A 26,094-nucleotide genomic window follows, 5' to 3' on the forward strand; every position below is an offset into this window, starting at 1 on the left:
AATAGCCCCTTTAAGAAAATAACATAAAAAGCAATTTAAAAGTGATTTTTGTAATTAGCAAAAGCTATTTCACTTTTCATTGCTAAAAGAGATGTTACCATTGCTCAGAAAATATTCTGCTTTAAGAACATGCCAAACAGGGCAATTCAGCATGTTAACCTGCAAACGAACTTCCTGTTAGAAGATCTTGGTATCTTGACAAGTCTTTACTAAGGAACTGCATCAAAACCTAAAAGGTTTAAGAAGAGAATCACACTCCAGTCTGAGATCAGACACAATTTTCAAATAATCCATCTTGTACACCATGACAAGGATTTTGAAGGACTGTTTTTCAAGAAGAACCAGAATCTTAAACTCCCCTCTTCAGGATAGGTATGCTTCCTACACCTCAATAAGAAAATAGTATCAGCTTTGAAAAGAACACAACTGTTCCAGAATCAAGAGACTTACCAATGAAGGGTCAAGGTAGCTGTGTGTGGCTGACCAGGTCTGTGGGCCAATTAAGCTGTACAGTGGGAAGTGCTGCTGGGGACTGTATACTGGAGGGATGTAAAAGGATGTTGTGTAGCGCTGCTGCGTGTAGAGGTTCATATCCAGAGGTCTATATCCATTCTTTGGCAAAAATGTGTTTATAGCTATTGCCTTTGCTTTTATCCTTGCCTGCAAAGGAGATTAGATTATTTATTACAGTAGTCTTTCAAATTATATCAGGATGGTTCAAATTAGCAACTCTCAAACTTTTACTGGACACTTATCAGTCACTGCAGAGACAGCAGGAATGCTCCCCTGCTGCCTGATGCTGGGCTGGATACACCACTGCCAGAAATGAGGAAGAGGAGAGCTGAAGTCATATGTGCTACATTTCTAAACCCACCTCCAGGTCAAATAGCTGCTAAGATTGGACTACTTAAATTTATATTAGAAATCACAGTGAGCACCACAAAACTCAGAACATACACACACACCCCACCCCTAACATCATAAACCTCTATTTACCTTAATTGGTTTTCCTTGGAAAGTCTTCACTTCTTCTCTAAGGTATCTGTAAGCCTTTATAAAAAAGAAGTTGTTAGATTTGTCAAATGCAATTTATATAAAGGGAACTTAAGTTTTGACAGGCTAAGATTAACAATAATTCTTGGAGTGTCTGCTAATGTTACAGTATAGCAAAATCTCATACATCACCTCATTTAGCAACATTTAACTTATCATTAAGTGCTTCAGTAGCATTAAAACAAGATTCTAATGGTTATGATTGAAGCATTTAAATGTGTCAACCAAAAAAAGTCAACACTCTCAGTACAAAAAAAAATAATAGCTTTAGCCAGGAAGCCAGGATATGTGAACAAGGTAAAAAAACCTCTTAAGTGCTATGTTTAATAGTTACTGAAAACTGGATACTACCTAAGGGGAAACATTACTGTTTTTGCAGTGTGGGGTATTTTTCTTTTCAAGTTGTTAAGACATTTGTAATACAGTTTACAACCTGTCAATTCATCCTCCTATCATCCTTATTTACTTTTACATTCTAATAAGCTTCAAAAAACAGCATTACCTGCTGTGCATCAGCTTCCGATTCAAATGTGATGAACCAATTGTCATTATAGGCAAACTCACAGTTGATGAACTTAGGCAAATTGTCTCCTTTGAAAAGTGCTTCAACCTCCTGGGGAAAGTGGTTTGATAAGGAGGTGGGGAGGTGAGGAGGGAAGGATGGAGAGAAGAAAACATCAATGTAAAATGCAAAACTCTGACACTCTGAGAAAGAAAGACAGAAAGCACTGTTGGGCTTACAAAACATAATGGAGTAATTCAGAACACCTGCAGTAGTGTCAGCTCTCTCCAGTCTCCCCCTGGAAGGAAATAAAACTAGCACTGTCTCAGGCCATACTGCAAGAGGGGTCTGGCTGGGAGCTATTTAGGCCAGAGAAGACATTTAAACTCGGTATCAAGTGCAGAAAGATGTCTATTTCTCCCCTGTCCCCAAAAACATGGAGCCACATGAAAACCTGTGCATATGGCATGGGACAGGAAAATCCTACCTTTTCAGCAGAAACCTGCAAGTAAGCTTTAACTCAAATGTTTACAGATTCATGTATTTGAAACAGGGCTTATGTTTCCTCAAACACCACTGGCTAGTTTCTACAGAAAAAACAGACCCTGGATTTTTTATCTGTTTTAATTCATTTGCATACTTTTTTGTTTTGTCACAGATCTGAGGTGAGCAGCATCAAAAGGCAACACAACTTGGGAGGCCTTACAGCATCTTGGAATTTTGCTGCTTAAATAAAGCCTGACTCTACTGTGCTAGAAAACATAGGCTATTAAATCTATTAAGTTAAGTCCAGATTTTTCCAGCACAACAAGTTTAAACAAAATGTATAAGACATTTCACTGGAGACCAACTCTTCTGAAAATAAAGACTCCTCAGAACTTTGTTGTCAAACATTTAAGAGTGAACATCCAGTGTTAATATATCCAACCTGATGAACTCACGACAGAAAAAAAATCTACAATAGTAAAAGTTAGGCAGTCTTTGTAAGGCTACATTTCATTTGGAAAGCTAGAAGTAGCCACTATTTTAAAGCTATATACATAGCATATACCCAACTTCTTCCCTCCAATTCCTTTTAGCATTTTGTTTCATGTTTCTGTTTAAGGCTACTTACTTTTTTGTTACCAGTTTCTAAACTGCAGTACTTCTGATTTTTGTATGACGGTTATTAAGAGGAGCATTCTGTTTCAGAATAATATAGCTTTAGCCAGGAAGCTATTTGCAAAATTAAATAGAAGAGAAACTAAAATATATACCCATCATCAAGAATCTGCACCTTCTCCTTTTTGAAAATTCAAGATGGTTTAATTATGACCCCATAATTTTTTCTAATATTTTCATCAGTCATAGTCCCTGCTTCATCAGAGTGGCATTAAGTATCTTTCAAATAATGAAGTTCTCCAGTCTTGCAGTCATTCCACAAGCCAGGGGAGATCCTTAGTGACTTATTGACACCTCTCACCTCAGCATTATGGAAATGTTTACAAAGCTTTAACTACTTTACTTGAGCAAGCTTCAAGGGGCAACAGTGGCCTTTTCTAGTCTAAGATTCATCTTCTTTCATCTTTGTCTATTTATCCAAGGATCTGAACACCAAGTGCATATAAGTAGGACAAAGCCCAAGAAAATGATGTATCTCTACCACAGACAGCACTATCAGTTTCTCAGCCCTCTGCAGAACTACAGGTTCTACCACAGCCTTGCTATGAGCAACATGCATCTACCAAAAATATTTCTTATCCAAACAAAGACAATAAACTAAGTTTAAGAAGTTCTGTTAGAAATTAACAGTGTAGTAAAAAATGTGATGTGCTTATTGAAATCTAGAAGAAATCTGACTTCCAAGTCCTAAGGGAAAAGTGTTCTTTACTGAACAAGGGAACACTTACTTCAATGGGAGTAGATTCAGGTACTTCACGTAAAATCACAATACAGCGATTCTGATTTGGCCGAACTTTTTCCCCCTTTTCATCCACTTGAACTAAAGGCAACGCTAAGAGAGAAAAGACAAGAATGCATTTCAGCTGTCAACAAACCTAGAAGCTTTGCACTCCAAAATATATTGTGAACATAGACATACAATGCAGAGCCTCCAATATTTTTGAACATTAAGAAACAAGCAGACAATGTTTCTGTTCATCATTTACATGCCTGAAGAATACTTTCTAGTTTTTTACAAAACTTGTAGCTCTTGCCAAATACGCTCTAAGCTGAGGTTTTCACATTGTCAGGGTGTGCAGACATGCATTTATAACTGCATGTCTGCACACCCCGACAATGCCCTTGTAGCTCTCACCAGGTATTCATTCACTTTTCCATCTCTGGTATGCCTCTCTCTTGTTTTGAGCAGACTCAGAAGCACAGAGTTAAGCCAAGGGAGTCTCTTGATCCACCTACTTCCCTTACCTTTACAGGGGATGAAATGTTTTTGTGCTTCCAGGAGAGAACTCTCAGCACTAGTATAGTTAGTGCCTTTATCTTCCATGGAAGCTTCCCACAGAATTCTTCCCAGCTGTGCTCTGAGCAAGCTGAAGTTTGCTCTTGCAAAATGTAAGACCTTAGAAACACTCAGTGTGCTCAGCACGACCCCAAACACCACAGTTCTATGATTGGTGCAGCCAAGGCTCCCACTGACTGAGACATACAGAGCAGGTTTTCTGTTTCTGAGCAGTGAGTCCAGCAGTGCCTCATTGCTGGTTGGCACATCTAACACTTGTATGGGAACACAGTCCTCTGCATGTTCCAGAAACTTGATGGATGGCAGGAGCTGCTGTATTGTTCTTCCAACAAATATCTATAAGCCATTGAAACTGACTGTGAGAACCAGGTTTGGCTGACCCAAAGCTCCCTTAAGTGACACAAATATTGCTGTATTGGCCTGATTGCCCTGGTTTAGGTCAGTAGCAGATGCCAGCTGTAAGATCTTCCTTGGAATGTCTTGCCCCACAGGTACTCCACAGAGCTTCCATGACTGATGCAGCTGATTTCTATCTATTCAAGGTTCTCCTTAACAGAGTGAGACTCCGCCATCCCTTCTTCCCCGCCTGTCTTTCCAGAACAGTCTAGAGATATCCATCATGATCCCCCAATCATGTGAGTTGTCCCACCACATCCCACAATTTAAAATCATTAATTCTTACGTGCATAGATCATTATTCAATAGCTGGAATACAGAGTAGCTTTGATAAAACTACAGTCCTATAACTGTGATGATCTAAGCTGCTTGGGCTACTTAATGCTATACAGAAAACTAATGGCATTTTACTGCAATACAATAAGAAAGAAGAGATGAAAAATTCAGATTAATAGTTCTTCACCAATAACCAAAATGCCTTCTAGCACTGAGGAACTTCTACTCACATCTCAGCACTTCAACAATCAAATCCATATCAGTACTGAGTTTCTTGACATGATCAAGATTTGCTACTGTCATTATTGGCACATACTGATCACTGTCCATCTGTGATATAAGGTACATGTCACTGGCAAGATTTTCTCTGTTGGGAGAAAAAAAAATAGAGAAATGTCACAAATAAACTTTGTCCAATTCATCACATTGTAGAAGGCAGATTCCTTCAGCATTTTCGCTAATTAATGAAAATCACTGGCTTAAAGCTTGCTAAATGGCTTAAATTACTCAGTTTTAATTATGACCAGTAAAGATCACAAAAATTCACCTGATCTGTAATTGCTTGTAACTACTCTCATTTCAAACCATATTTTTGCTAGTTTATGCATTAGGCACAGAGGTTTCAGGTAAGCTTTAAGAGGTACATCAACACAACACTCTGAAATTTGGGTGTTACTTTTTCCAAATTCTCATCCTTTCCACTCAGTTTTAAGTAACAACTAAGAAATGTTGTTTGGTATATTTAGGTAAATACCTACCTAGATAAACAGAATTCCAGTGTCTTTTTCAGTAATTCTCGTAAATCTTCCTGACCTTCTGGCTGCAACTGTTCGTTTCCACCTAATAATTAAAATACTTCAAATTAAAAAGTAGCTCTGCTATATTACACAATATCTATTTTAAACAAGCCATCATGTCTATTACTGACTACATAGCTAGTAATGAATTTTCAAATTCAATAGATGTTCATTATGTATTAGTTACCAACCCCTGAAATTGCATGGCAACACTTTTATTTAAGACAGAAAAAAGAAACCATGTCTGACTTTACTTGTTAACCTCTGTTCTCCAAAACCATAAAAATCTGAAGCACTTTTAGAACAGCTACAAGAACATTTCAAAGTAAACACTGTCAATTTCTAGCTGATGAAATTTCTAGCTGATGAAACCCTGACTAATGCAATGCAAGGAACAATGCAATGGAGCCACTCCATACTTCTGGTCTCAGTCTAAATTACCAACACATTAATTCAGAGAAGGTTTTCAAAAATATAGTTTTGGAATATCAGCAGATATCCAATATACTAACAATAAATATGCAATCAATTTACAATCTTTTGGTTAAAAAGGCAAAATTAATTTCTTTCTTGTATATGGAAGTTTAAAAATTATCCCATGGAAAATATGAACTTCATATTCCTTTTAGTTTAGACACAATATACCCATGTCAGTAGAGAGTAAACTCATTGTGTCAGAGGGAGAAGTGTTTAAAGAGTAGAAGCTTTGTGTGGCTTTTGGAGATCTGCAAAATATTTAGTAGCACATTGTTCATGTAAATATGTATCTGAATACATAGTTACATGAACAATGTAAATTGTTAGAAGTATTTCACACCAACTATTGTCCTCTATACCCTTCCCTTCATTAACTTTCATCCTTTTATTCAGCTCTCCTTAACCTTTCTTCTTCCTAAAGCAACTTCTAATTTTCTCCCACCATGCTGTTCTCCATGTGTTCTACTCTGATGAACAGAACACCAACACCTGAGAAATACATGTATCTTGTTCTAACCGTATTTCCTTTTATATGCATTTTTAAATATAATTACTAAAAAATGAAAATCAGATTTCAGACTTGGGACCATGTGTCACTATTCATCGAATGGAACAGATCCAACCTGCTGCTCAGTTCTTTACAACACCATTGAACTCATGTTAAAAGTTAACTATTTTGGGCACATAAAGGACACACTGATAAGTTCCAGCATTAATCTGAAGAATGCTGTTCCCTTCTAGAGTGTGAGACACCATTAATACAATTTCCTATTTGCCAGCTAGTTACTATTTAATATTCCCCAATATTACCCTTAAGTACAAGAGTCAATGAGAACTTTCAGTTTTCAAATATAAGCAAAGATGATACCACAACGATGTCTGATTTTCTGATTTCAGTTGCTTTGATTTGCAGCTATAATGGATGCTGTACTGGTAATTTTAAATACAAAATCAGCTAAGCATAATGAACAGACCTGTTGTGAATCTCAAGAAACACCCAGCACATTTTCCTCTACTTCCCATCCCTCATCTCAGTTCAAGTAGTAATTCTACATGCATCTTGCAGACCTTCTGTCCCCTTCAATGAAATATAAGCATGGTGAATCTCTATGCTAGTTTCCAGAAGCTTCTTAAAACATACCATCTGGTATAGACTACAGCTTCTAACAGTTGCACTGAAGAGAAATTCTGGAAGTTGATTAATCAAGAATGTGAAGAAGTTAATACTAAAATGTTGCTTCTATTTTAAGTACAAAACGGGTCTTTCCCCACATTTACATTACTACTTGAGACACGAACTGTAGGTGAATCTCACCTCAGCACCTGACCCAACTAGAAACAGGTATTTGTTTGATTCTGTGCAGCACCTTGTAAGATTTAAACAAGGAGGAGACTGGTCTCTGAACATGCCCAAGTTTGACTGCAAAACAGACAGGAATTCCTAGGGTCTGTTTAAAGAATGCATATATTGAACAACAAAACTGGTATTGTTCAGATGCTCACTGTTTCACCCAAAATACACCTTTAGTTTGTTTTTAAGCTAAGTCCAAGCACAGCTTAGCTTTCCCTTACCTGTCTGGGTGGTTTCGTGCATAGACTCATACTCGGAATGATCGAGAGCCAAAGGGTTCATGTCCGCCTGCTCGGAGCCCGGCACGGCCGCGCTCGGCTCAGGCAGCTCCGTCAGCACCGTGCTCTGATGCTTCTTGTCACCATCGCCATTGGCATCCAGTCCTGCAGCACACACCACCAACACACTCACAAGTGCTCCTTCTAATCACAGTCATGCCACAGCTAAAACTACATCTGAAATAAAGGTGCTTACATACTTGCTTTATGGTTTTTAGCAGAAAATTAGAATTGAGACAGTCCTGCACCAAATTTTGATTTCTGCTTGAGCAACAACCAGAAGCTCTTGTTCATACCTTCTTTACAGGAATCTGGAGGCTGGTCAGGTATTTCTTCCCACGTTTTGCTCACGCTACCATCAGTGGCACCACTTGCTTCCAAGTGTAACATATGATTTCCCCACACCTTTGCATTAGGGTTTAACTCAGAAACCTTGGTTGACTCCTGCAAAAATAAATGGATTATGCATTTCAGGGATGCACAGCAGGTATCTGGTCCACAGATACATTCAGTTTCAAATAACAGTATCAGACATACAACTCAAGATTTTACTGTCATATTTTTTCACACCTGAATATATTAACTGAGTTCCCATAATCATTTCAGGTACAAACACAACTGAACTGCACTGCACAGTATTCATTTCCCTGATTAAAACCACCAGAAAATGTTCTCCAAGCAGAGCAAATGACAACAAACAATTTCATTCTTTGCCTTTGACAGACTAACTCAGCCTGTACTTGACCTAGACTTCAGGCAGTTCTCTAATATATATGTCTTCTTGATGTTGATTATATTGCTAATCATATGTTACACTTTTATCTGTAGATCAATCTAACATGTTAGATCTGTATATCTATTGTATCTGCAAAATAATACTTAAAAATATATCAAGAAAATACAAAAGTGCAGGGATTTTTCTGAAATTATATAAACACGTAACAGTTTTAATGGAACATTATGGAAAATTGAAAGCAATAAATGTGCATGACAACTTCTGTTACTACATTTAGAGGAGGAACAGAGTATTAGGACAGAAAGAATGAATAACCATATCCAGTTAAATCATGTCAAGATAATCTCTTTTAACCTGGATTGGAAATGGACACATTTAATGATTACATATGGTTATATATAACCATCATATAAATGGTCACATCTGTGCTTAAGAGAGATGGCTCTTTGCAGTGCAAACATCTACTAGAATACTTTGGAGTAATATGAGACTTGTTTTGCTTATGTTTGAGCAAAATGCATTGAATTATTCCACACAAAATATATGTTGAGTGTTTTAATGTAATTACACCGGGAAAGAATATTGCTCATGGTAAGACACACTAAAAAAGCTTATTAAAAATTTGCTTCCTAAATTTACAGATGCTAGGAGCATTGCAGTGTTTAGAGACAGGCACTCCAAAACCCCACAAAGCTTTAAATCTTCTTAAACACACGCATTCAAATACTTATTATCACAGTGCATAGAGAATATATCCAGAAAATAACAAAAACTTTTAAAATTTTACTTAAACACATCTCCTGAATGACAGAGAAGACTTACAAAAAGTGGAAGTGTTTGACGTAACTACTTGCATAGTAAGATTCAAAGATGACAGCAAGATCCATCAGTTTCCATTTTTAATATAAGAAGTTCCCCCAGGAGAGAGCAAACAGCCTTGAGCACAATCCACTGCCCACACTGCAAGTGCAGGGCAAGGTCAGAGCAGCTGTTCCAACACAGCCAGCGAGGGGAACAATTTCAGGGAAGCTCAGCAGGGAAGGAAAGGGAGCAGCAGCTGTTACAGGTTGACTTCTGCAGAGGGGAGGTAAGGCTGGAGGGGACCACTGGAGGTCATCCAGCCCAACCTCCCTACCTGAGCAGGGTCCACAGAGCAGCTCAGGATTGTGTCCAGACAGCTTCACTTGTTTCTTAGCCCAGCTAGCCAAGATCCAGCCTAGCTCTTCCCTCTTACTTCTCCTGCAGTCACTCCTCTCTACAGCACTACTCACCTCCAGAAGTGAGGAAAAGATTTCCTAATTGCTACCAAACAAGAACTTCAGGAAATCCACAAACACTTCTTCCTATACAAAGCTAAAGAGCATTAAGAATGGTTTGTAGCAAGCTTCCCTTCTGCACACTGTTTATCTTAAGTTCAGTTGAAACTGAGAACCTGAAATCAAGTTACTTTGCCAATGACTGAACTTTCACACAGAGTAAACAGAAAAAAAAAATCAATATTCAGCAAAATTTTTTACTTCTGCATTCGGTTTTTCAAAGGAAAGGGAGTCATCAGGTTCAGGACAAAACAACATCTATTTAACTAAAGAAACCACAGTTTGACTTGGCTTAGTCAAACTTCTAGCTTCAGCTTTAAGCTTTAAGAGCAAACCACTTCTGCAGAATACTTACAAGTTCATCTTTACTGTGCCATCCCCACGTACCAGCACATTCCGGTGCCAGCAGCTGATATGGGTATGTTTCCACTGCATATGAAGCACTTGGTAAATTTTCAGGTTCATTCTGGAAGTTTTCATTAACTATACACAGTCTGTCATTCTTCATGGTATCATTAGAAGCTGCATTATTCCATAAAAAGCCCACTAGATATTCACCATTACCAGAAGGAACCATGTCAGAAAGCAGCTGATTTGTCCAATCAGCATTGCCAGTCTGAAGATTGATGAAATGTGACCACATTTCAACGTGGGGATTTTGTCTGTCCGGGTCATAGGACTGCTTCTGGTCACTTGATCCATCTTCCATCAGACCTAACACACACTGCTCTCCGCCTTGCTGAAATCCTGCTGCACCAGGAGAGGCACTGGGTATTTCATAGGAAGGAGTAGCAGCATATTTGTCTACCTGCTTTGGGTCAACACAAACTCCAAGCTCTTTGTTTGAGAAAATCTTGTGATCTGGCTGCATCTGTTCCCAGCTTGTGGTCAAGTCATTCATCTGAGTATTTAATATGTAACTGGTGTTTTTCAGTTCAGTAGTCTTGGCTTGCAACTGCTTCAAATTCCCCCTGGTAAAAGGTTCTAGATTCTCAGCTGATAAACCAAAACCAGCGAGGTTCTCCTTTGCGTGGATGCTGACACACTGGTTTACTTCACCATCCTGGAAATTACATTCATTTACATCACACATACTTTTTTCATGAGTTTCTGATCCTTCCTCAGTAAAAGGCCCAACAGAAACTTGAGTGTTCCCAACTTCTGGCTCTGGACTGGCACAGTGACACAACTCAGGCTCTTCTGGTGGTTTGTCATGCTCATGAGAACATGCATTTTGACACAATACAGGTAAAAAGGTATGGTCTGTCTTTAAGAGTTCACTGGCATCTTCCAGATTTTTCGTGGCATCTTTTAATTTTACACTCCCATACATACAACTGTCCGTGACTGCAGGTACAGCAGAGTCAGAGGGAGCACTCTGACTGCCAGCCAAGCCTTCACTGCAACTGAAGATGCCTTTATCACAATCAGCAATGTTAGCATCCAGACTCTGTTTTACATTTTCTGCCTTGTTATCAATGGACTCATTTAGTTGACCTTCAAATTTAGTCTGTTTTACAGATTCTACTACATGCCCAGCTGTTTTGGCTGACTCAGTCTCTGCACTCCATTGATCTTCCACTGTGTGGAGGGAACACACATCCTGTTGGTTATCTTGTCTGCTGTTCATATCTGTTTTATTCATATGCTCACATTCCACAGATACAGAAGAGACACTGGTTTTGTCATCTGAATTTGAATATTTGCATACTTTATTCTCTACTAACTCTTGTGAAACCTGACACTCTAGGCTGTTTTCCTTTAGGAACATTTCATCTGTGCTTTGATTATGTGCATGAGATGTCACAGTGCCATCACTTATCCCTGATCTAGTTCTGCTCAAGTTACCAGCTTCCTCAAGAAAGTCACCTTTTAGTTCAGAGGCACTCACACAGATCTCCTCCTCCATGACACTGTGGACTGCAGCTTCACATGATGTCCTGATTTCAGTGCAACCCTTAATGTGACTTTGAAAATCAGAACCTTCCTCCAAGTTTAGCTGTGTTTCAGTCACGTTTAAAGCTTCACAGCTATGCAAAACTATACCAGTGCATTTCTCTCCGTCTTTCAAGGATTCTTCAAAACTGCTGTGATGTTCACTAGAGTCTGGTGAAAATATTTGGCTATCACCATATGTTCTTTCAAGTGTTTTCTTTTCCACATTTGAGTTTACTTCACTTTCTGGCTCTAGAAAGCAGACTTCATCAAGTTTTTCTACATTGTCCATTTCATGTAACTCTAATGGTAATTTAAAGTTACCCCCTATGTTGTCTACCACCTGTTCAGTATTTATTTGCTCTACAACACTGGAGGGATGCCTAGTCAGTGGCACAACAAGTGGTACAACATCAGAATGATGACTTCCCTCAGTTTTTCCTGAATTAGATACTCCAGTGTTTAATAATACATTGGAAATATGATCACTGTTTTTCACCTTTTCTGAGTTAGGGCTGTATTGGTCCTCTCCAGCAGCATCCACAGGCTTCACAGAATCACAACCTGTATGCAGTGATTCATTCCAACTGGCAGCACTACCCATGGTATATATGTCCTCTTGCTGATTCTCAGGGATGATTTCACCAGGCACTTTTGCTTTTAAGACATCTGTTACTGTACTGTCATTATTTAACCTCTGCACCTGACACCGGTCAGTCAATAAGTGATCAAAAGAACACTGGATGTCTAGGCTACAATATTCCTTTGTATCCTTTTTCTCCATGTTTGATCTATCCTCTTTTTTATACTCAAACAGTTCTTTCTGTGAATTAAACTTAGCTTCCACTTGTGCCAATTGTTGCATTGGAAATTCCTTCCCTCTGTCTAGAGGTCGTGCCACGGCGCACATTCCTTCATCAGTAACAGCTGAGTTATCTATGTCTGCTGCAGTCTCTTTATGCACAGTAGCTGGCACCTCTTCATCCCCTTTCAGATCTTCTGCATCTACAACACAAATGCTGTAAAACTCCTTGTCTTTCACATTTTGACTGTTGTCTACATCAAGACAGGAAAATGTTGGAGACATCTCTCTATATGAACTCGAAACTTTCTGTAAGCTGTCACTCTTGCTGTCTTCAACACTCACTCTTGTTTCATTTTGCCTTGAATGGTCACATGTAACTGCATAATCCTCTAGAGAATTTCTATTTAAGGAAATTTCACTCTGTAAGCCTTTGTCTACGATATCTGCTACATGTGAATTAGAAATATGATCAAACAAGCAATGCTCTTGTGAAGCTGTATTTTCATTATTAATATTGCTATTATTATTTTCTATATTGTTCACATGCTGACCATTACTATTAAATTTTTTAGGTGCTCTTTTTTTAATAATCTTATCTTTCTTTTCTTCACTTCTCTGCAGATTTCCATATGTACCAGAGACTTTCAAGAGGTGACTAATGGAATTAAAGAAGCTAAAAGGTCTGCCATACGTCCTCCTAGGGCTGGCATGGGGAGTATTCCCCATGCTGTTATATGACGAATATTTTCCTTTTCTACCCCAAAAACCAGATTTAGAATCTGACACTGCGCAATCATCACCACAAACACGTTCAATGCCGACTGTCACAGCTGCCCCATTAACTGTCCTTCCCACTGTATGCAGATCCTGGCTTTCCACAGTTCCAAAAATTGAAGATAAAGTTTTACTTATCCTTGACTTTGGTGCTTCCTCTTCCACAGATTTTTGTAACAAGCTGGTTTTCTCCTCACTCGTGCTGTTACTCAATTCTTTACTGAAGCAGCAGCCCATGTTTAATAAGTAGTGTCAGAGGGTCTTCTCATTGCAAATCACCTTCCTCTTTACGCTAACTTTCTATGGCTACTGAGGAGACAAGCCAACACCCAAGTGCCAAAAATAGCACACTTTAAAACCATGCAGGGGTTCATATGTCATTGCCACTCAAAGTCCAAATCCCAGTTGCTGAGCAATGTTTCAGTATTTCATCATATACACTGTAACATTCAAGCCAAATACTCCTTCTAATGAGATTACAGTCTGTTTAGGAGTACTACTGAGTCTTATGAACTTCTATTGTTTCCTAAAAAGTTTTGTTCATCCAAATAGTTAAAATATTTAAATGACATCTTTCACAATGCCCATATATGCCAGAAACTACTTGTTTTCATATTTACTACAACTCCCACCTTCTACACAAGTTAAAATGCATTCTGGCTTGACATGTTTAAATCTGACATGTAGATCAAATACTTTCTGGACCATTTTCTCCTTCTCCTCCCTTCCCCCAGAGCTGAACCTACACCACAATTACTTCTTTAGGAAAAACAGGCTAAAGATAGATAAGACCTCATGTATTCCATTGAGCAGTCATTGTACCTTATCAGAAGCTAATTCTGTTCCAAGCCTTTTTTTAAAATTTGTTATCTGCATGAAAAAAAAAAGAATACATAATTCCTCAGTGACTTATAGCACTGAAGGGGGCCTCAAGATCATTTACCCACCTCATGGTACTGTGACAGGATTAATTATACTTAAGCTCAGAAGAAAACTGTGTATCCTTTTAGTAAAACTCAGAAATATTTAAAAAGTAATTTGATTGAATGCTATTCCTTCCAAAAGTCTGTCCTCAGTAGTTTTCATTGTTGTACATATACAGACTCCTCCTGACCTCGTAACAACTAAACCTTTTTTATACACATGTATTTACATATTGAAATACTTCTATTACTCTAAGTTCTTGTAGTTGCTAATAAAAAGTGGTTCTGTTTCTTCAAATATAAAAGCCCAATAAATAAGCTGAAAATACCCAGCAATCTTTTTGTGCCCTAAACAGATTTGTTCATCTTTGCCTTTCCATTACCTCACATCGCTTGGACCTTCTCTCAAATGCATTGCTATTATTTCAGATTTGGACCCCATACTTCAGAGAGCTTATGGAGTGTGCAACTACAGCACCACCCTCCTCTGTTACTTAAAAGATATTGAAAAGGGAGTAAGACAAGACAGACCCTTAAACTCTATTTCAATGTTCTTTCAGATGAGCATTGAACTCAGTGCTATTTTTCCACTGGTTGTGCACCTTATGACAACTAATATTCCACTAACTCTGACCATAAAAGATTGCTGAATTGATAAAAAATTACATCCCCTCTTCAGCAAGTCTGCTTTGGAATTGTAAAGTAAAATCAGAGGAAAACTACCCTCCCCCTGCCCCCTATCCGACCCAGGAAGACTCCAAGTGCCTGCAGCTACACTGTTCCTAAGGATAGGAAGTCTGATGCATCATTGCTGCCATCTGCTGCATTTTTTTCAATTCTCCCCTGGGACAAAGTTATTCAACATGCTTGGATCCAGACTGAAAACTATGCCAAGTCACTCCTCTCTTTAGCATTCCCTGGAACTGAGAACAGGCAAAGGGGGAGGGAGTTACTTAGAATAGTTTTTTTGAAGAAATGCCATGAGCAAACAATTTAACTGTTTTTAATGTCAGCTTAAAGTCACAGGAATACTAAAAAAATTCACAACTATTCAGAAAACTCCCTTATCAGATAAACAAATAGAAAGACTTTTCCCCTTGTGATTTAGCCATTACTAACTCGTGCTTTCTAGAGAGGAGCTAAGTGTCTTTAAGAGACAGGGCAGGGCAAAGTCCACTTTTCCAGTGCCTTAACAACCACTTCTCCTATCAACTAATGGGAAGAAAAGGGGTGAAGCAGTTCAGGCAAGCAGAAACTTATTCCAGTTTTCCCATACCCTTCTCATGTGTAAGAGCACATTTTGTACTTGTTCCTTTGTTTTTATCTTAGGGTTCCAGGGATAATTTCTATTTTAAAGCAGCTACAGTGCACATTCATTAAGTCAAATTTCTCAATACTATTTAGTGTGTGATTACAACTTTAAAAAAAAAGGCAACATGAATTTAAGCAGAAAATGCCACTCCTGTTATGCTACATCACTCGAGGCACCTTCTGGCTGAGCTTAACACTGCCACCAACTTGAAAAGCACTTAACAGAGTTCATGCTCTGCTACTTCAGAGCCCAGCTCGTCTGGGGAGTAAATTTTGTTATTTTGTTTTGCTTTTTCTTTCTTTATTCATGCATATTTTAGCTCTGGTATATTGCTCATCTACTCAAAGCCTAAACAGGTTTTCTGACTGCATGAAACAAAAGTGCTCTGAAGCAGCACTTTCATAACCTGAACAATTACTTTTTTTAATAGGTATTTTGTCCTATATCCTGTACACACCTACACAGAAGGCAAGATGTCAACATGCTTATTAACTAGAGTACACTCACCCTCTTTCATTTCCCAATGTACTTATTCTTTGCTAAGGAGTAAGGATTTATCCCAGATATAGCCTTATAGGCCTAAATTTAAAAACAATCTAGATTCAAAGTTACAACAACACAAGCCAAAACAATCCTTACAACCTACCAAAATCTAACTTCCTTTATTCTTTCTCTATAACACAGTCATGCAACTGTAACAAGTTCTGAAGAAACAGTGATTATGCTGCACTCCCAGGCCACACCTGATGCCATGCCCATCACCAGGGAAGGGAACACAGAAGAGCAGCCTCACAACAGATGTTGCAGTGACACCACTGCAGGCTTCTGACACAGCTGATCAAATTGCCTGACTTTCCCTCCAACAGATCATGGTTAATGGACTGATAAGAGTTTAAGTACATATTCTACACTCTGAAATAATCAAACATGAGCATTAGATGTCATCTACATGTATAAAACTATTCTTATGGCCTTATTCACTTTTCTTATGGCCTAAATCTAGAATACCATGACAGAAAGAGCAAACACCAACCAGTATTGATCCTTCATGATGTTGATCCTGTACATGTTCAGTGTAAAGCCTAATTCTCCCATTTCTTGTTATAGCTAGTCATGATCTCTTGAATACCACCTACTCATTATACAAACTGCTGCTTAACATTAAATTGGCACATACTGCATGTAAAACTGCATTGTCCAATGATCTAAGGATTATCTGGTATACTGAATTTTCACTGAGCACATGGTCCTGTATTAAACTAGTAAAGTTGATTTCCTCAGTTCCTTTTCATTTTGAGGCTTATTCTTGAATGGGCTGCAAAAGGATTTTTGAACAACATAATCCAGCAGCAATAAACCTAAGACATCCTTTTATAGTATTTCCTAAGAAAAACATTTTTGGTAAGTACAATTAAGTGCCATCTTTCAGGAAGCTCTAGATATTTTCCCCCTGCTTTGAACAACAGTAGGATTGAACTTTTGTTTACAGTACCTATAAGGATTAACAAACATCAGTGTACCACACAGATTAGAATTCCCATTAACAGAAACCCATGGCAGCACCTGGTAATTATTCAGCTAGGGAAAGAATGGGTGATGCTAATATTGCAATCAGCTTGCAAGTTTAAATGGCCCTACTGTAATATCCTGCACTGGAACACACATTTGCAGAACTTGTTGTCGCTTGGTGACAGGAATCCCTTCTAAAGATATTTTCAAATTTCCACATCAGGTCTTCCGTTTGACTAATCAAAGAAAGAAAATTCTTTGGTCCTTGGAAAGTGCTCTGAGAGGCCACACACTCAAATGTGAGCATGGCAGAGGAAGAGTTTAGGCTCAATAAGCAAGGAAAAAGACTCGTGCATGCTTTTAGCACTAAAAGTCAGTTGAATCTTAATTTGGCAGAGACAGGACATAAAAACTACCTCCACCATGGGATTGGCACCTTGGCCTCTTCCCTCAGAGTAACCTAATTTCTAGCAGCAAAGAGTTACTATTGAAAAGGAAGCACAGAAGTGAGTTAAAATGGAGTGCTTTTTAAATGCTGATTCTCCTGGGTCCAGCCTAACAAGGGCTCTCTCAGAAAGAGTAATTGTCAAATCAGGATACAAATAGCCTATTGGCAGATGTCACCTGAAGCGACAAAGCCCACCTCTAGGTCAATGAAGTTGAAAAAAAAGCACATTTAACTCCCAAAGCTAAGAAAACCATCAAAGTTAAGAATCTGCTAGTATCCTCTAAACTATGTACCTCCAATGTGTAAGCCTAAGCTACTATCGACAAGAAATCCATGAAAATCCTCAAGATGTCAATTTCCTTCAAACAACTTATGTGCAAAATTCTGCTGGTAAATACCACTAGAATCAGCCAAACTGATTGGTTGTGTTGGAAATGAACCAACCAGAGTAGAACCATACTAGAATCATACTAGATTTGTGATTGACCTAAATTATGCTTTAAATAGCATAGTTTCCTAGCTACTTCAATGCAGAAGACTGTCTCACTCACTCTGAGGTTAAGACTTTGAAACATGTTAGTGAAAAAGTGACCTGTGTATCTTTAACCAGCAACCCTGAAAAGTGATCTCTGAAGGATTCCATCCAAAACATCAAAACCTTCATTTTAATTTAGTCCCTATTGATTACCTATTCAACATTATTCACAGTAGAATGTCTTCAGCTTTGTTCTTGCCAAATTACAGAATGACTAAGTTCATAATTAGAAAAATTTAGTTATTGTTCAAAGCGAAAAAAAAATACTTGTTATATAACCACTTCTGATGAAGAACTAGCCTAACACCTATTTTTACAGGACCTACAGAAGTGTATCAAGATTCCCCATTTAAATAAATTTCCTGAACAAAAGCATTTGGACAAAGTGTATCAAGAGAACCCAGTGGAACAGCACAGCCAAACAGCTGGGAATGCAATTCAGCACATCTCTTATAAGTCTATTAAAAACAGACCCCTAGAAAGCTCACTAGGTGCCAGAGCTGTATGGTCCCATATCACATGCACACTGAAATAATGACCAGCACAAACATGCACCTATGTCTTTTTGCAGTCTAGACCACTGATCTCAAAATAATTAGCAAACAGCAGGTGGTTTTTACCTGACCTGAAGTATGGACTTGCTAAAGGCAATAGAGCCAGGATTCCAGAAGTTTTTTCCTCCTTCCTGTCACATTTATGGAAAGATGGAAGTGTCTTAATGATTTCAGTTTGCTAACTCTTTCCTGCACTCTGTGAAGTTTTTCTTCAACTATAATCTTGTTCACAGAACTTGCAAGTGAAGTCCTGAAGCACTGGCAAAAATCAACTCATGTAAGCATGAGGCATTACACAAGGGACCATTTTGAAAACACCACTGTTAACAGAATATATTGGTGATTATGCTCATGCCAGAATGACCTTCTGATGTTGTGCACATAAGAGTATCATATCAGTATAACTTAAAGCCTAATAAGCTACTGGTCTCATCTTTTTCAGATAAAATATTCAGCCAAAGAAAAGCTTTAATCCAATAGAACAAGTTATTTGAAATGTGCTATTATAGCACTATGGGTACTAGGAGATATCCAAGATATCTAAACTGCCATCAGCTTTCTCTTCCCATGAAAAGAACAGTAAGGTCTCCTGAAATATAAATAAATGGTTATGCTCTTTTTCTCCAAATAAGTAGGGAAGAACAGAAATTAATATTTAAATACAGTTTTTTTTAAATAAAAATTCTAGTATGTCAAATTAAAAGAACTGGCACCCATATGAAGACTAATAAATTGCCTTTAATGCTAATGCACCTGTTGAAATGCATGGATAGCTTCAAGCTCTTGAAAAAAATCTGCAAGCCACTCTTACTCAAGTTTATTTGCACTAATACTCTGGGTACAGAAAAACAAACAAACAAACAAAACCCCCCCAAAAAAACCCCACCAAAAAAACCCCAAACACAGCACATCTCAAAAGTTCAACTTCCAGAAGTATGGCAGAAAACCAGACTGAATTTTTCCTCTACTGTCAAATAAGTAAAAATTCACATCTAAGAAATGTATAACAGAGAACTCAGGAAAAAAAAAAAAAAGGGAGGAAGAGGAACAAACAAAAAGTGCACCAGCTTTCTTAGAAAAGCAAAGCATGAGTTTTTCAGAATGCTCCCTAGTACTTGCTCCAAGCTAAGTTGGAAGCAGGAAGCATCTGCTCCTTAGCACAGCACAAGTGAAACTCCTGGAAGAACATACAATGAAACCAAACCCTTCGAGATGTCCCAGGAGGAAACATTCCTCCCAATATATAGTTAACAAAGACAAAACTTTGAACGTATTTGAATAAAAATCAAGGTCTTCAATCTTCTTGAAGACATATGCAGCATTTACTACAACATATAAGCACACAGTACAATCTACTGTATGATCTGCCAAAAGCATCCCATACAGCCACTCACTGGATCCTGCACAGCAGCACAGCAACAGCAGCATGTGCCACTTGGCACAACTGATTGAGCAAAATTCCTGTTACAGACTGCCAACCCCTGCTTGTATGGGTTTGTGCTTTTTTCAGTTACACATACATACAAAGTGCATTCCCTGCACTGCCCTCACATGGCAAGGTGTGACCAAGGACCTTGGTTCAAGATTAGTGATACAATTCCTGCATAGCCTAAAAACCCTGTACCTTAAATGACTGCAAACTGTCATATCTTGCAGTTTATGTAAATCCCCCCAAAGAGCTGAAGCCAAGCTAAGTTGAGGTTTCTAGTCAGTATGGAGAATTAACCACCTCCAACAGCTCTGCTCTGGCTGTTTAATGTTTCAATGCTTTCTGTCAGCCAACTGTCTTCTAAAATGTTCTGACCTAAAATTTTGATTAAGACATAATGAAAACACAATGTTTCCTACAGCACACCAGGGGAACATGCAATTAGAATACTTACTAGATGAGAACCGTCCTTAACTTCTTGTACTTGCTGCACCTGCGGTTCAGCCACAACTTTAGTGTCCTGATCAGAAGTCATGAGCTGTCTGCTTTTTGGCTGCTCAGAGAGAACTTTACTGGTCACCTTTGTAAGCTGCAGAAAGAAGAAGACAAAAGATTCTGTAAGTGGTTGTTGAAATTCCTCAGAACCACAGCCACTCCAGACACGCCACCCTGACTCAGAGCAAAGGCCCAAAGAACTTCCACACAATTCGGTCAGGATTATGCATCCAGAGAAAACATAAAATGAGGATAAAGCCACCTTGCAGATACACTCAGCTCCCAGTCACTGGCTGCCTTGGGATTACAGATGAACACTTGCCACAGCACTGGGCAGGGAAATTCCACTGGGAAAGCTTCTCTCGATTCTCACCTTATTCACACTGCATTTCAAACCATGATTTCTTCATATAACCTGCAGACTCCACTCACTAAGAAGCATTTAGTCACAAACACAAAACCTTTTTTCTAGAACTACTTTCATGGTCATTTTATCTTTGCAAGATTTAAGAAGCATGTTACAACAGTTCTGCTAGACTCAACCAGTTCTTCTGCTCTGTCATCCCAAAATCTTATTTTCTTTGATTAAACAAGTGAAAAACTCAGTAGAGTTGAAAGTCTGACAGTGACATTGCTTTGAAATTTGATGCTATTATTTAATGCTGTTATTTTTAAAAGACGCCAAAAAAACCAATTAAAGCATGAAGTCTCAAAGTAAATATTGAGGTGTGAAAATCAGGCTTTTTTTTTCTTTTCTAAAAAGATGTAAAATGCTTTTTTAGTTTTTTATTCATAGGAAATTCCAGTACTGTATCTGTAACAATGCATGAGAAAGATCTATTGCCTTCAAGTTGGTGACACCAAACATGCAATCTCCCTAAAATGAAAAGGAAAAGATTTGTAGCACACATAAGCTAATGGTAATGTTCCATTCTTTAGGAACATAAGCTCCTTTTAGGCTACCTTGACTCCAAGACTAGAGTTAAGAAGACTTTCAGTCTAGAGCATTATGGCTTTCCATGAGTCTCCTTTACACTGTATTTTGAAATGGACAAAAGCAAATACAAATGCAACTGACTGAATATATTCCAATATTTTCAAAGAAAATTACTATGCTCAGCTATAAACTGATTTGAGCACCTGTATTACAGGATTATGCAAAAGGTATTTTGTACATATAGCTGAGGAAACAAATATACTGACATCCCCAAGAAGATGAACATTTCAGCTTATATGAATTACCTCGTGCTATTGATGGGAAGTTAGCACAAAAAGTATCCTTTCAAAAGAAACACAAGTCACTGTTATATTCTCAGAAGTTTCTTTTCTTAACACTATGTCTCTCACCCTGGAATAGAAACTACTTAAGGAAGAAATGGCACAGACAAAAAAACCACATTAAAATGGAACTAAAAAATTACACTATCCCTCACAGTGTTACACACAAATATACTCACAGGTTATGTAACAAAGTCTGGAATTCATTCAGGATGTTTATATTTTATAAAATAACCAAAAACCATCCTCAGGATGAAAGCAACTTTTCAAAAGCAGTTATAAACAGCCAGACTCTGTGTTGCTCAAAGCCATGCATGGGAAGAGGTAGACACTTTAGCACTGCATGAAGTGTCTAAGCCTCCTGGAGAACACTTCTGCTCATGTTTTTTAAAGAAATTCTGTTTAGCCTTTCCAAATTTTGGATTAATTTTTCTTTCTAAAAAGAGCCCAAGACTCCTTACTCATTTCACATTCACTGTGTGTAACCTCCACTGCTGTTCATACTACCCTTGGGCATAGCTTTAGTCCAGATTCATAAGCTAAAGGCTACTTTAGAGAAAGACAAGCATGTTCCAGTCAGCAATGGTGGTATCTACTCAGCATTTTGATCCCCATATCCATGTTAAGGTACCTCTTTATAGCCTTCTGTCACCTGTTTATCTCACATATTCCCATTCCCTTCTAGGATCAGCCTGTCCAGAGCCATGCTGCAATCTCTTCCATCCTCTGGTACACTGTGTTAACACCAGAACTTTTTAAGTTTATGTATAAAGGAAGGGAAGGGAAACAGCTGCAATTATATGAATCTGTTAAACAAAAGGTAAAGTTCCACTACATATATGTCCTTTAAAGCATTTAGCTGACTGGCCATCAAGCACAACATACCCAGCTAAATCATTAATTGCAGCTGAGGATAGACAGGTTGTCAGCTAACCTGACACCACACAACTGCAGTGTGCACACTGCAACTTCAAATTCCTCAGGTAAGCCACCAGCAATTAGAGCAGCATATCACTCTACTGCTTTTCAGAACTCCCTTAGATGAGATTATGCAAGATGCTTATCACAGGCCAAGTCTAGATTGAAGCCACAGGTAACTTTGCTTACTCAGACTCATAATCATATTCTCATTAGACACATGGATTTGTTGTGATACACACCATACTAATACCACTCACCTTGAAAACAAATTAGTAATTACAATGTCAAACCCATGTATTTAAGTTAAATTTTGATCACTAAGGATCAAAATGGCACTCCAAACAACAGCAATAAAGTAATTTGTTTGAAGAGGATAAAACCTGCTTTCCAAATCCCATGATTTTAACAATGATCAGCCTTTGCCTTTCTGCAAATGAGCAAGCCATACAGAAAGATCCCAAACGCACAAGGAGGGAGCTTCTGTTGCAATTTCTCTTCACTTAATACACCCCACTGCTACAAGTCTGCAGGATGTCAAGTGCTCAGCTGCAAAATCCCAGTGGTTGTGAGATACTTGAAAACGACTCCACATGCAGGGCTGTTCTGTCGAGTTAATGCCACCTTTCCTACTGCAGAACTGCCACTTATTGGACTCCTAGAGAACAAAACCCACATGACAGCAGACTCCCATGACTATCATGTCAGAGAATACAAGGGCTGTAGAAAAAGGCAGTGATACTTCAGGAAAGAGAAAACCAATAAAAATCATGGAATGTTAAAAGCTCTCCATATGATATGTTTTAGCATGTTTTTCATTAGTATTGATATATCTCTTCATATAAAAGCTTATTTATACAAACCACAATCAATAACTGGCAATTCTAGAAACCACAGGTACATATTCACTGTTTGAAAGAGCTTATCAGCTGAATTAGTGACAAGTTAAATGGAGCATTTTAATGCAGCAATAAAAATTATCATCCAACTGAAGAGTTAACTTGTCCATGACTTGAAAAGATATGGTTTACCAGTCAGCACTTCAATGTATCTTTGCATAAATAAATGTTGCAGCAATAAGCAGGAGACATTCAAGAGAAAATTGCAAGTTGGCAAACCCTTTTGGGACAGAGATAGCACTACCTACAGCATAACATTGAGCTATCACAATCAAATGACATTTTTTTCATCACAGAATCACAGAGCAGTTTTTTAGTTGAAAGAGGCCTTTTGAAGGTCATTTAGTCCAACACCTCTGCAAGAAGAGAGGACATCTTCAATTAGATCAGATTGCTCAGAGTCCTGTCCAACCTGACCGTGAATGCTTCCAGGGATGGTGCATCCACCACTTCTTTGGGCAACCTGTGCCAGTGCATCACTGATTTAGAAGCAACCATTAATTTCAATTCTGCAAATGCATATAGTAAACCATTATATGCTTCTGGCTTGCCATTTGGTGATCATGCAGTAATAAGTTGAGTTCAGCAACTTGAGAATAACTCTGTTCTTGACTCTACTACAGACATTCAAGTACTTATTTCTACAACTATCTATCCCAAGAGAAACTGCCTAGATTTTATTGAGACTTACCAAAAGTAGTCCAAACTTGGTTTGTAAATAGCCAAGACAGAGAAGTTTAAAATAAAAGAAAAACATTCTTCTTTAGAAACAGCACAATATTCAGCCATATTTGCTTTCCCCAAAACTGGAATACACTCTTCCATCTGCAAAACTAGTAATTGCAACAGCAAGAGTGCTTATTACTCCTTTTCTCATTAGTCACTAGACCTGTCCCTGTGGACACCTGTGAATGGTTAACTTGAGGAGTTACAAGAATATTTTCAGGAGGGACTGAGACCATCTGGTCAAGCAACACGGGTATTTCAGCCTACTGGTTTCACTCTGCAACATCCACAACCACCTTCACAAATACAAAGATATGGGGTCTGTTTGGTAGGGGGGGAGAGGTTGATTTTTAATTTTTGTTTGTTTGTAAGGTTTTTTTGGGCAGTTGTAGCGTTTTGGATTTTTTTAAGGCTGACAGCATGGTTCTTCACTGTAGAGTATTTTCAAAGCCATCTAGTTATAAGAATTCCATAATTTCAGAACATACAAACCAGCAATGGCCCACAGAATGACTACACAGATAAGTGCACACAACCACATGATCACTCTTGCCTGGGTGCCAAGCCATGCAGAGCTGGGACTGCTCTCATCCAGAAGCCACACGTGTGTGTTAGTGTGGTGCCAACACCCAACTAACCTTTACACTGCATTTAGCGCAGCTTTGGGTATCTCAGTATGGGCAGAGTTAATGTGCAACTGTCTGAAGGTATTTATAAACACACTGCATCCACATGCACCACAACCTTGCAAATAGTTTGGAAAAGACATCTATCTCCTTGATTGTTACACAGCAAACAAAACCTCTACTGCTCTTGCTGACCTCCCTAAAAACCTCCCTGGAGTGTAGCCCCCAATCCTCCTGCTTTCACTACAGACATCTCTAATTTTTCTCATTCATATTCAAAGTGTGCTTTTCTGCACTCTGTTTCACTGTCTAGAGTTACTACAGTCTGAGTAGCAGCATGTGTTCTCTCAATCAAATCAGTCACATAGATCTGTTATTTAAAAACATGCAAAACCCCAAACAATGCTCTAGGGCCGAGATCTTGCCTGCCAACTTTCAGCCCAGGGTAATCAGCCCTTAAAAAGAGATTTACAAATGCAAGTGCTGACAACTAACTTTCACCCTGCAAATAGCAACAGCATAAAACAAAAAAAGCTCGCTAGAATAAAAGAACTTTTCACTGCTCTTCCAGCAAGTACAAACAAAAATAGATTTGAGTTTGGCTTTGTGCAGAATTCTTCCTAGCAAACATGTCAGAAACTTTAAACACAGATTAAGTTTTCACAAGACTAATACAGAAATACACTTCAGTAACATGAGAAAGCTTAAAATGTTTTCTAAACAGAGGTGCATTGCTTAACTTGAGCCTCATAACAAACTTCCAGCTGCAAGCCAGAAATCCTCTTTCTACTGTGAGAGAGAACATTCTTTCTCACCATCTACCACACACTTGTGTACCCACGAGGATCACCACAGCAGAGGTAATCAGAGCTACCACTGACCTCAGCTCTGAAAAGTTTTAGCACCTGCTGAAGACATCACATAGACATTTATATGAGAAATAAGAGATGCCTTTCCCAAAAATATGCTACAATTTTAATACATTAGCTCCTCTTTAAATGAAGTTTAACTTTTCTTTATTAGCTTCACCAGCTTTGTGAATAGCCAAAGCATATGCAATATATCATGAGTTAATCATGTTCTCAGTCCCAGTGCCAACTCAGATACAGTATATTTGGTTAAGCTTATACAGCATCATCAAGAAAAACTGGAAAAACCCTAATCCTGAAAGGCTGAGAGTGTCCCTCTTAGTGTCATAAGCACTGATACAAACTTGCAATTTTCATCAGGTGGTTGTTTGAGGATACTTACAAAAAAATATCTCAGCTGTTAGAGCTGACCCATCATC

The 26,094-nt window shown here is 38.3% G+C and overlaps 1 protein-coding gene across 2 annotated transcripts in view; it reads right to left on the bottom strand.

The window, feature by feature from the left end:
- LARP4B (La ribonucleoprotein 4B) overlaps positions 1 to 26,094 on the bottom strand; it is a 55,906-nt gene that overhangs the window by 17,146 nt on the left and 12,666 nt on the right. For both annotated transcript variants that reach the window (XM_054629785.2, XM_077193159.1), the window contains exons 2-10: positions 20,319 to 20,453; positions 7,885 to 8,032; positions 7,532 to 7,693; positions 5,444 to 5,525; positions 4,916 to 5,052; positions 3,445 to 3,548; positions 1,556 to 1,666; positions 997 to 1,050; positions 451 to 660 (exon numbers count right to left, since the gene is read on the bottom strand). In XM_054629785.2, the coding sequence (XP_054485760.1) occupies positions 451 to 660; positions 997 to 1,050; positions 1,556 to 1,666; positions 3,445 to 3,548; positions 4,916 to 5,052; positions 5,444 to 5,525; positions 7,532 to 7,693; positions 7,885 to 8,032; positions 20,319 to 20,399 (1,089 nt within the window). In that variant the 5' untranslated portion in view covers positions 20,400 to 20,453. The remainder of the gene's footprint in view (positions 1 to 450; positions 661 to 996; positions 1,051 to 1,555; positions 1,667 to 3,444; positions 3,549 to 4,915; positions 5,053 to 5,443; positions 5,526 to 7,531; positions 7,694 to 7,884; positions 8,033 to 20,318; positions 20,454 to 26,094) is intronic.

Source organism: Agelaius phoeniceus, chromosome 1 (assembly GCF_051311805.1).
Source record: "Agelaius phoeniceus isolate bAgePho1 chromosome 1, bAgePho1.hap1, whole genome shotgun sequence".
NCBI lineage: Eukaryota > Metazoa > Chordata > Aves > Passeriformes > Icteridae > Agelaius > Agelaius phoeniceus.